General features: G+C 37.2%; 1 protein-coding gene across 3 annotated transcripts in view; it reads left to right on the forward strand.

Moving 5' to 3' along the window:
* The first annotated feature begins 46 nt into the window (after window positions 1-46).
* The window catches only part of LOC113624567 (pancreatic alpha-amylase), a 66,657-nt gene continuing 54,359 nt past the window's right edge, over window positions 47-12,344 (forward strand). Inside the window, exons 1-11 of one of the 3 annotated variants that reach the window (XM_027114511.1) lie at window positions 47-479; window positions 2,867-3,080; window positions 3,443-3,589; window positions 4,430-4,627; window positions 5,015-5,245; window positions 6,003-6,136; window positions 6,908-7,030; window positions 7,316-7,415; window positions 9,061-9,179; window positions 9,286-9,411; window positions 10,731-10,804. In XM_027114511.1, the coding sequence (XP_026970312.1) occupies window positions 2,913-3,080; window positions 3,443-3,589; window positions 4,430-4,627; window positions 5,015-5,245; window positions 6,003-6,136; window positions 6,908-7,030; window positions 7,316-7,415; window positions 9,061-9,179; window positions 9,286-9,411; window positions 10,731-10,804 (1,420 nt within the window). In that variant the 5' untranslated portion in view covers window positions 47-479; window positions 2,867-2,912. Of the gene's footprint in view, window positions 480-2,608; window positions 3,081-3,442; window positions 3,590-4,429; window positions 4,628-5,014; window positions 5,246-6,002; window positions 6,137-6,907; window positions 7,031-7,315; window positions 7,416-9,060; window positions 9,180-9,285; window positions 9,412-10,730; window positions 10,978-12,344 lie in introns of those variants that run through there. The other 2 variants (XM_027114513.1, XM_027114512.1) reach the window with 2 other exon arrangements.

A 12,344-nucleotide genomic window follows, 5' to 3' on the forward strand; every position in this document is an offset into this window, starting at 1 on the left:
GGATTCGATGGAGGGGGGAGGGGGGAGGGGAAAGGTCTGTTGCCTCAATGCATGGGCATCCATCTTCCAAATAGTTTCTTAAATCTTAATCCAGAAATTGAAATAACTACAAATTTTCTTTGAAGGTGAAACCAGAACTGAATTGAATATTCTGTTTCTTCTTGAAATTGAAACATTACAAATGTTTGCAATAGATAGTTCAGGCAAAATTTTCACTGTGAATTCAGTTGGCCCTAATTGTTAATCTCCTTCGTTTACTGAAGGACTTAAGAAATATGATCGAATCCTAGTTAAATAATACATGATTACAGACGTTTTATATACATATAGATATATAGGAGCTTCCGGGAAGATATATAGGAGTAAGACGCGGAGATCACCTTCCTCCTCACAGATACACTAGAAATACATCCACACGTGGAACAACTCCTACAGAACACCTACTGAACGCTGGCAGAAGACCTCAGACCTCCCAAACGGCAAGAAACGCCCCCCCCCCCACCCCCACCCCACGTACCTGGGTAGGGCAAAAGAAAAAAGAATAAACAGAGACAAAAGGATAGGGACGGGACCTGCACCAGGAGGGAGCTGTGAAGGAGGAAAGGTTTCCACACACTAGGAAGCCCCTTCGCGGGCGGAGACTGCGGCTGGCGGAGGGGGAAAGCTTCGGAGCCGCGGAGGAGAGCGCAGCAACAGGGGTGCGGGGGGCAAAGCGGGGAGATTCCCGCACAGAGGATCGGTGCCGACCGGCACTCACCAGCCCGAGAGGCTTGTCTGCTCCCCCGCCGGGGCGGGCGGGGCTGGGAGCTGAGGCTCGGGCTTCGTTCGGAGCGCAGGGAGAGGACTGTTGTTGGCGGCGTGAACACAGCCTGCAGGGGGTTAGTGGGCCACGGCTGGCCGGGAGGGAGTCCGGGTAAAAGTCTGGACCTGCCGAAGAGGCAAGAGACTTTTACTTCCCTCTTTGTTTCCTGGTGCGCGAGGAGAGGGAATTAAGAACGCTGCTTAAAGGAGCTCCAGAGACGGGCGCGAGCTGCGGCTAAAAGCGCGGACCCCAGAGACAGGCATGAGACGCTAAGGTTGCTCTGCCGCCGCCACCAAGAAGCCTGTGTGCGAGCACAGGTCACTATCCACACCCCCATTCCGGGGAGCCTGTGCAGCCCGCCACTGCCAGGGTCCCGGGATCCAGGGACAACTCCCCCGGGAGAACACGCGGCGCGCTTCAGGCTGGTGCAATGTCACGCCGGCCTCTGCCGCCGCAGGCTCGCCCTGCACTCCGTGCCCCTCCCTCCACCCGGCCTGAGTGAGCCAGAGCCCCCGAATCAGCGGCTCCTTTAACCCCGTCCTGTCTGAGCGAAGAACAGACGCCCTCCGGCGACCTACACGCAGAGGCGGGGCCAAATCCAAAGCTGAGCCCCTGGGATCTGTGAGAACAAAGAAGAGAAAGGGAAATCTCTCCCAGCAGCCTCAGAAGAGCGGATTAAAGCTCCACAATCAACTTGATGTACCCTGCATCTGTGGAATACATGAATAGACAACGAGTCATCCCAAATTGAGGAGGTGGACTTTGAAAGCAAGATTTATGATTTTTCCCCTTTTCCTCTTTTTGTGAGTGTGTATCTGTATGCTTCTGTGTGAGATTTTGTCTGTATAGCTTTGCTTCCACCATTTGTCCTAGGGTTCTATCCGTCCTTTTTTTTTCTCTCTTAATTATTTTTTTTTATTTTAATAACTTTATTACATTTTATCTTACTTTATTTTACCTTATCTTCTTTCTTTCATTTTTTCCTTACTTCCCTCCTTCCTTCTTTCCTTCCTCCCTCCTTCCCTCCCTCCCTCCTTTCTTTCTTTTCTTTTCTTTCTTTCTTTCTTCTTTCTTTCCTTCTACTAATTCTTTCTTTCTACTTTTTCTCCCTTTTATTCTGAGCCGTGTGGATGAAAGGCTCTTGGTGCTGCAGCCAGGAGTCAGTGTTATGCCTCTGAGGTGGGAGAGACAACTTCAGGACACTGGTCAACAAGAGACCTCCCAGCTCCACATAATATCAAAAGGCGAAAATCTCCCAGAGATCTCCATCTCAACACCAGCACCCAGCTTCACTCAACGACCAGCAAGCTACAGTGCTGGACATCCTATGCCAAACAACTAGCAAGACAGGAACACAACCCCACCCATTAGCAGAGAGGCTGCCTAAAATCATAATAAGTCCACAGACACCCCAAAATACACCAACAGACGTGGACCTGCCCACCAGAAAGACAAGATCCAGCCTCATCCACCACAACACAGGCACTAGTCCCCTCCACCAGGAAGCCTACACAACCCACTGAACCAACCTTAGCCACTGGGGACAGACACCAAAAACAACAGGAACTACGAATGTGCAGCCTCCAAAAAGGAGACCCCAAACACAGTAAGATAAGGAAAATAAGAAGTCAGAAAAACACACAGCAGATGAAGGAGCAAGATAAAATCCCACCAGACCTAACAAATTAAGAGGAAATAGGCAGTCTACCTGAAAAAGAATTCAGAATAATGATAGTAAAGATGATCCAAAATCTTGGAAATAGAATAGACAAAATGCAAAAAACATTTAACAAGGACCTAGAAGAACTAAAGATGAAACAAACAACGATGAACAACACAATAAATGAGATATATAAAATGCCAGATGTTTAAAAATGGTTAATATTCCCTCAAAAAGGAAAACATTGTTCTAAAAGGTCATTTAGGTGTTATTCCTGGGAGATTTTATGGCTGTTCTTCACCTGTTTAACATTATTATCGATAGTTCTTTTCAGATTATGAATAAATGGTTTGTGCTCTGTTTATTCATGTTAACATTTACATTGTAAAATATGCTTCTTACAGGAATATAAATAGTTGCTGGAAAGAACACTGACAGCTTGAAAGCAAAATGAAGCTCTTTCTATTGCTTTCAGCCATTGGATTCTGCTGGGCTCAGTATGCCCCAAATACCGAATCTGGACGGACATCTATTGTCCATCTGTTTGAGTGGCGCTGGGTTGATATTGCTCTTGAATGTGAGCGATACTTAGCTCCCAAAGGATTTGGAGGGGTTCAGGTGGGTATTGTTCACAGTATAAATTGCAGACTTCGCTGTGCTTAGAGTAAATGGTATTATGCTCTGTGTCTGTGAAGCTGGGACAACATTTTACTTCACAAATAAGTACTCTAAGTAAAACAGTTTTCTGAGGAAGAAAAAAAATTGAAATTGTTGGCAACTTCATGTTTTATTTCTAATACAATATTTTTTTCAGCAGGACATTTCCAATGTGAAGTTAATATTTTCTAATGGTTGTTAAGGAATGTGGCTGCAAATACAAAGATTCAGAAACAATTTTAGACTCTTGAGTCATTTCTAGAACATTCAGTGACACAAAGTAAGCTGTAATTTGATACTTACTACTGTTGTTTTATTTGTAGGTTTCCTCACCCAATGAAAATGCAATAATTAATAATCCTTCAAGACCTTGGTGGGAAAGGTACCAACCAGTTAGCTACAAGTTATGTACAAGATCAGGAAATGAGAATGAATTCAAAGACATGGTGACTAGATGTAACAACGTTGGTGTAAGTGAATTAAAGTTCCCTTTAAAAGTATTATATAGAAAAAGGATTTTTCTCTCTTGCCTCCTGTTCCTTTCAAGCAGAACGATTTTCATATATTTTAAAATTTTACTTCATGCTTTAGCCATAAATTAAAATGTGATTGTTGCCTTATGTTCAGCTTTTGTAAATATTTATTTATGCACTAAAGAAGATGTAAGAAAAAGTTTAAGGCCACGAACTTACTCATACAGCAAAATATCACCTTTTAACCCTCCTGGCTGCATACGTTTCTGAGGAACACTTTTCCAGTTAGGAATCGGAAATTCCAGTTACAGTATTGGCGTTACTTTTATGTGACTTGTGTCTTCACCCGTAAGTCCCGGGTCTTTCTTCCTATAGGTTCTTTGATGGTAAATAATTATTTTCTCTTTGATGAGGAGCATAACAAGAGACAATACTTACTGATCCTAAATAGATAGTAGAGACTGGCTTTTTATTTCTTAGGATGACCCATGGAAATTACAAAAACCAATCATCTCTCCTGCCTCATCTGATTCTTTTCTCCTGCCCCTCCCCGCCAAGAAAAAAAGGGTCTTTGCATTTTTTCACAGTTATGGTAGTTTTGGGTTCTCTTAATTTATCATATATGTAAATATTCGACCAAGTGGCTAGAATGCATGTAGGGCTTTAGTTCCCAATTATTTCCTTTCACATTTGACTGTTGCTCTTCTAGGAAGGTAAGTTATAAAATAACAAAGAGATATTTTGGAGTGATATTAATGTGCTGTAAACTCAAATTAATACCATTATAAATTTCTACCTCTCTCTAAGTCTCATTGAAATAGAAATTTGGCCTTTCAGGTCCGTATTTATGTGGATGCTATAATTAATCATATGTGTGGAAATGGTGTGGCTGCAGGAACGAGCAGTACTTGTGGGAGTTACTTCAACCCTGGAACTGAGGATTTTCCAGCAGTCCCGTACTCTGGTTGGGATTTTAATGATGGTAAATGTAAAACTAGAAGTGGAGAAATTGAGAGCTATAATGATGCTTCTCAGGTAATTAGCAAAAAGAGCTGTCTATGTCTTTTATTATCCACATGTAGCTTATTGATCTCATTTTAAATATTAGTTGAGATTCCTTAGAACAGGATTCTAAGCCTGACTGTTCAAACAAAGAATCTCAAATCGATATTTAAAACATTTTTCCCAATTAAAGTTTTCACAATAAAAAAGCTCATCCACTGTATTTCCTACATTCTCCATTTTTATACTAGAAAATGTTTCAAAGGTATGTCCATACTAGAATGTCAGTATCCCCAGAGACCAAAGCAAAGAAGACACTATAGAAATATCCATTAATGAATAAATGAATGAATAATCAAATGGATTCTCAGGCAAAGGTGATGCTTTATGTACCAATCACAACATTTTTTACCTCAATAGGTCCGAGATTGTCGTCTGGTTGGTCTTCTTGATCTTGCACTGGAGAAAGATTATGTGCGCTCCACAATTGCTGAATATCTGAACCGTCTCATTGACATTGGTGTAGCAGGGTTCAGAATTGATGCCGCTAAGCACATGTGGCCTGGAGACATGAAGGCAATTTTGGATAAACTGCATAATCTAAACAAAAGATGGTTCCCTGCAGGAAGTAAACCTTTCATTTACCAGGAGGTACATCAATACACATATGTGCAGATAAAACAAAGATTCATCAGAAAATAAATGGCAGATTTCATTAAAAGTGCAATTTCTGTAGGATAATGGCTGACTCATGTATACGGAGGAATGTTCCTTAAACTCCTTTGATTCAGAGACAGCACGTCTGACTCTATCACAGGAGCTTTTTTATGCAAGTGCCGAGAATTTTTTAGGCTGCCAAAAGTCTCTGTGTCATGTATAATCTCCTCAGAGACCATTATAGAACACAGATAAGAATATAGTTGCTGTCTTGAGCCAGGCTATGTGACTTAAATTCTTGGCTGTAGTGCTGTTAGCTGTGTCTGTTTAGGCAAATTGATTAACCTCTCTGAGCAACAATTTTTTCAAAGTTTATCGAAAGGAATAATGATAATGGTTATGTCTTTGTTTTCTTTGGAGAACTAAAGAGGTAATATTTAGCAAGCACTTAGAAATATTGCCAGCTGGATATTAAGTGCTCTATAAGTGTGAGCTATTCTTATCATTTATGTGCAAGAGTAAATTAGGTCAGCATTCTCACAGGACAACAGGTTATTTTGTCATGTTACTTTTAATATTGTAGCATAGATTTTAACAAAGGAAAATAAGAATCTTAACATAAGCAAAAGGATTTGGGTCATTTCACATAACATAAATAGCATAAAGTTATTTTCTATATAATAGTAACTCGTTAATTAAAATTCTTTTCAACTCTTATTTAAAATGATATTTTCTTCTTGATTTCTACTAGGTAATTGATCTGGGTGGTGAGCCAATTAAAAGCAGTGAGTACTTTGGAAATGGCCGTGTGACAGAATTTAAATACGGTGCAAAACTAGGCACAGTTCTGCGCAAGTGGAATGGAGAGAAGATGTCTTACTTAAAGTAAGTGAAATACAATTGATCCTTTGAAGTATTTCACAGATTTATTTGTGATATTACCCAACATGAATTTTCCTCTTTAAGCCTTTTTATTTAGACAACATCCAAGGATTCATTTACTAATAGCAAGTGTCAGAGTTCCCCAAACACCAATTGATCATCATTATTTAGAACGTCAATCATGAGGAAGTAATTTTAGAGATCCAAAACATCACATAGAGATTTTAATCCTGGTATTATACGTCTCTATTAGATTTGAGTAATGTTTGCACATAATTTGTGCAGGCCAGGTTATTGTTAAAATGATTCTGTACTTTATGAAGTCCCTACAATGTGGTCGTCCTGTAGAATTATTAATCAATTAATTAATTTCAAATATTAAAATATTTATATTATAACAATATAATATTGAAGCCTTATTTAAAAACAGTTTGCCATTGTGTATAAAATGATAAGAATGTTGAACCTTCTACAGTCCATCTAAATTATAATTTAGTGAAACTTCTAAAATAACTTTTATAACAAAAATCTTATACCTGTAACATGAATGTAAGTCAAGTAATTCCTACATATATACATGCATGAAATGAATTTGTAGATAATATATCTATATAGTTTCTATTTTGAAAGCCCTACAGAATACTCATTTAATTAGAGAGAGAATTTCATTAGAGGGTTATATTCTGAACGAAATACACATGTAGGTTACTCTAAAGCTATTGTAAAAGAATACATATAGGTGCTTTTAAGATTTTTTTTTTTCTTTTTAAATAGGAACTGGGGAGAAGGCTGGGGTTTCATGCCTTCTGACAGAGCACTTGTCTTTGTTGATAACCATGACAATCAGCGAGGGAGTGGAGCTGGGGGAGCATCTATTCTTACATTCTGGGACCCTAGGTAAGAAACAAAGTTCCCCATTTTTTTTTGTTGTTGTTTTGTTTTTGTGGTACGCGGGCCTCTCACTGTTTTGGCTTCTCCGGACGCGCAGGCTCAGCAGACGTGGCTCACGGGCCCAGCCGCTCCGCTGCATGTGGGATCTTCCCGGACCGGGGCACGAACCTGTGTCCCCTGCATCGGCAGGCGGACTCTCAAACACTGCTCCACCAGGGAAGCCCAAGTTCCCTATTTTTAAACCTACATTTTAATGATATTAAAAAAATATTTTCTTCTATAATATTATAGACTGTACAAAATGGGAGTTGGATTTATGCTCGCTCATCCCTATGGATTTACACGAGTAATGTCAAGCTACCGTTGGCCAAGACATTTTGAAAACGGAAAAGTAAGTTTTGGTATTTTCCAAAATGTCTTTTCCTCAAGAAAAAGAGGTTAATTTTGTTTTAATTTCACATGATGCTATTACATTCAGTATTTTTTGTATCAAATATTTATTAAGTGTAGACCTGATGCAGAACTCTTTTAGAAATGCAGTGAATATTAAAAAAAATAATGATCTCTATGGACAGAGTATGTAAGCTATTTCAAAATATGACAAAGGTAGCCCCTCACCAAAGAAAACAAAACACACTTAAAAATAGGATACAGTGAGTAAAATATGCACTTCTCATAAGTACCTACTTCATAGAGTTGATATGATTACAAATTAACACTTCAAAAAAATTAAAACAGTACATGCACTACAGTACGAGCAATATAAATATTTGTTAAATACTTTTAAAGACGTTTTTTGGAAAGCAAAGAGATGATCCAATTAGACCTAGGTTCAATAGGGAAAGTATGGTATAACAGGAAGGAAAGTATATGTGTTAAAGAAGAGACATTTGCTGACTCTGCTGGGAATGTTAAAAATGAAAAATATTTGGGTGGTATGGTAAAGACAATAATCTGAGTAATAATTTAAAAAAGACTGAGAAATAAGATTATTAAAGAATATATTTAGAAAGTTAGTGGACAGTTTTCAAACTGAAGATTTCAAATGCAACGTCATATAGCAACTTCATACCTGAAGTAGAAAATTCTCTTCACTGCAAACCAGATAGATATTTATCTAGTTTGTAGTAGATTATTTTCAAATTGAGAAGTCCACTACTTTGTACAGCAACTCATTCTATTGTTAGATAGGCTTAATAGTTAGAAGATGTCCCTTTATATTGAGTCAATTTCTTGTAATTCCCACTAACTGGTCTTATTTCTGATGGCTGGACTCATGGCGTATGTCCATTTCCCCTTTTCCCATAACATTTCCAAGACTTCTCCAGGACTTGTGCATGCTAACAACTCTTAGTTTTGTCCACTATTCATCATACAACAGGATTTAAGACAGACCTTGATAAACTTCCTAGACATAATCTGTTTTATCCTATGATTATCTTTGAAAGTACCAATCAGAAACCACAATATTAAAAATTTGGTCAATTTATTAAGGGATATTGTGATGCTTTGATTAGTACATTTATTTAACAAAGAAGAATGAAAGAAACTAATATTTATTTATCAATTATCATGTGGAAAGCATTTTTACATACCTCATTTAATTTTTATAGTCACTAAGTAATATCTTCACTTTACTGAAGAGGAAAATCAGGCACCGAAGTTTTGTATATTAACTGAGTTTTTTGTAGCTAGTACTAATAGAGCCTATCTTTTAGTCCTGCTGTTTCTGACACTAAAGGCCTTGCCATTTCAGTGACATTGCACTACCTAGAGTGATATTAAGAAGTCATTGCAATTCCTTGCAAAGAAAATGAGAGGGTAAGAGAATCATAGCCTTGTTTGAAATATGGCACTAGAGAATGGGATGTTAGGGGGAAGATAAATTCAGTAAAAATACGGAACAAGTTGAATTCTCAATGAAGACACTACAGAGACACATAAGGGACAGATTGGGTTTGGTGGACTGAATAAGGGCACATGTAATGTTAATAATGTGAGCTTTTAAAATGTATTAATTTTTTTTGTTAATTGAGGATGTTAATAATTGGATTGGGCCACCAAATAATAATGGAGTCATTAAAGAAGTTACTATTAATCCAGATACTACTTGTGGCAATGACTGGGTCTGTGAACATCGATGGCGTCAAATAAGGTAGGAATACTTATTTAGAGATATCCTCTAATAATACAGTTTCTTAACATTTTGTTTTAAACTGTTGACATATTCATCAGCATTTCCTATGCTATTTTGTGTTTAGGAACATGGTTGTGTTCCGCAATGTAGTTGATGGCCAACCTTTTACAAACTGGTGGGATAATGGTAGCAACCAAGTAGCTTTTGGAAGAGGAAACAGAGGATTCATTGTCTTTAACAATGATGACTGGTAAGTAGACATCAATTAGAAATAATATTTTGTACCAACATGTTCTTGATTTATTCTTTTCCTGTTCATTTACTTCTTTCATATCTGAAAAATCTTTTAGTCAGCAGATTAAGAAAACTTAGTGATCAGCAGAAAAATGATGATGACTCTTATTATTTTGATCTCTCTTTATAAGGGCTTTCTCTTCTAAGTAGAGTTATTTTTTGTATACTTGTGCATATCATGGGAAGATATGCACATATATATGCTAACATATACATCTCACATAAAATTCACATAATATAAATGTTGTGAAATCCCTAGAAGACTGTCTTCTAGGACTTTTAAAATAAATAATGGAAAAATACTGCCTCAGGACGGAAATATCTTTTTTTCTGTCTCTTTTTTTTCACATACCCTGGTATCTAGTTCTTTGGTCTTCTTTTTTCACTGTCCTGTCTTTCTGTGGCAAATAATGCTTTTTAAAGCATATATATATATGAAGAATATATATGTTATGGTCATTGATTGACGTCAGGAGATTTTTTAGTTTTAGTTCTGAAACATCTCATTACTGGCTTTTCATTTGTGACACTTATATTCTCTGTCTCAAGTATACTGATTCCCTCACACAGAGAACTATAGCTGAGAAGACCTCTTTGCAAGCAGTTGAAATGCCTTTGCCAAAGGCTAACTTCCACTCATGCTTAGCTCACTCTAGCACAAATTATATTTTACTGACAAAAAATAAATCAAGTGTATCTCTTTCTTCCCCAAGACTCCATTGCCAGTCCTTTAATTTCTGTCTTTTGTAGATGGGAGAATCAAAATAAATTTATGGGACAGATTTGTATTTTAAAACCATATACTTCTTCATAGAAATGCGAGATTATTTTTATCTCCAGCCCAAATTTATTTGACCCTCTTGAAAAAAAAGAGGTTTTTGAAGAAATAATCATATTTAAATTCTTGACAGTAATCAGTATTTTCTTACGTTCAGATGAAGACAAATTTTAAATGTGTGTGTTTACCACAGGAATCAATTTTCTCTAAAGGAGCCAATTCAACCAAATCTTCACTGATACTCTTCAACCTTATTATTATTTTTTTAATAATATTTACTCTTGACTAGGTTACGCCTAAGTCTTCTCTTGTATATGAATATTGTTGACCCTAAGAAAACTACTTACAGCCACTGGAGAGGCCTTTGTATTTGCATTTTATTTTCATTGAGACCTTGACTGCTTAGAGTTCTACAGCACAAAGTTAAACTCTTTGTTTTAGAGATAGTCTGTATTCTTGCTTTTAATTGTGGTGAAACCTTAAATTTTATTTTACAGGGCATTATCTTCAACTTTGCAAACTGGTCTTCCTGCTGGTACATATTGTGATGTCATTTCTGGAGATAAAATTGGTAACTATTGTACAGGAATTAAAATCTATGTTTCCGGTGATGGCAATGCTAACTTTTCTATTAGTAACTCTGCTGAAGATCCATTTATTGCGATTCATGCTGAATCTAAATTATAAAGTTTGAATTAAATATATACACACAGAGAAATAAAAGGTGTTTCTGTTCTTATATATATGTTATCTATAACTTCTCATAATTCATTAATTTTTGGTTAAAGCTCTTATAAGTAATCAACTTGCAAAACTCAGAAAGGCATAAAAAAAAACATATACTTAACTAATAATAATATCATTACAATCAACATTTTGTTGTGTTTTAGAAGATTTTCATTAACCTTTTTGTCAAAGGCATTTCTAAGAACTCAGAAAAGCATATTGAAAAACATGTTTGTTGCCATTAACACCACTTGCCCGGCTATGTATCTCTAATACATGTCTGTATTTCTTACATAGGGTGTTTCTAACAGTTAGGGGTAGCTGATTTAATGATGATTCCCATACAAAGTCATAACACTTGGGTGCTTTTCACAATATAAAGGCCCTTTCATGTTTAATAAGTTAAAATCTAAAAGAAACAAATTATGCAGTCTATAATAATTAATTATCTGGAGCTCACAGTAATCTTCTCCTACATTCTAAATATTCTTTTTTTCATTCTCTTTCCAATGGCTTTCACATGATGATGTTGTATGGCTTTGGTTTCCTCTCTTAACCAAATTGATTCTGAGAGGGAGGAAAACTAAGTCAGGAAGGTTGTTCTGGTACAACACTGTCTCTGAGAGGCTTGCTCTATGCTCTGCCATGCAGTACTGGACTGAATGAGTCTAAAGATCTTATACCTGGTCAGATTTGGGTCCTGTTCTTATGTCCTAATAGAACAGAAGCTACAGTATTACCCTGTCTATATTTAGTGTCTTGAGTTAGCTGATATTCTATGGTTGTACATATTATTATCTATTAACTTCAGAATAAAATGTCATACTGAAATTGAAGAGGGATGTTGGGACTTTGCTAAAGAAGATTCCTTGGTGCAGTTACAATGCGATATAAAATGAAACCTCTGTTTCCTAGTGGTAGATTTTGTAAGAATTGGGTGTTACTTTAGGAATTCTACCCAGTTCTATTTTAGGAATTTTTATTCCATAAATGTTAATACTCTCTGTAATTTAATTTGACTGAGACATATCTTTTTTTTTTAAACATCTTTATTGGAGTATAATTGCCCCACAATGTTGTTCCAGTCTCCGCTGAACAACAAAGTGAATCAGCCACATGTATACATATATCCCCATATCCCCTCCCTCTTGTGACTCCCTCCCAACCTCCCTATCCCACTCCTCTAGGTGGTCACAAAGCACTGAGCTGATCTCCCTGTGCTATGCAGCTGCTTCCTACTAGTTATCTGTTTTACATTTGGTAGTGTATATATGTCAATGCTACTCTCTCACTTCGTCCCAGTTTACCCTTCCTCCTCCCCATGTCCTCAAGTCCATTCTCTACATCTGCATCTTTATTCCTGTCCTGCCCCTACGTTCTTCAGA

This window comes from Aethalodelphis obliquidens, unplaced genomic scaffold (genome assembly GCF_003676395.1).
Source record: "Aethalodelphis obliquidens isolate GAN/ISIS:26980383/991018 unplaced genomic scaffold, ASM367639v1 scaffold13, whole genome shotgun sequence".
Classification (NCBI taxonomy): Eukaryota; Metazoa; Chordata; class Mammalia; order Artiodactyla; family Delphinidae; genus Aethalodelphis; species Aethalodelphis obliquidens.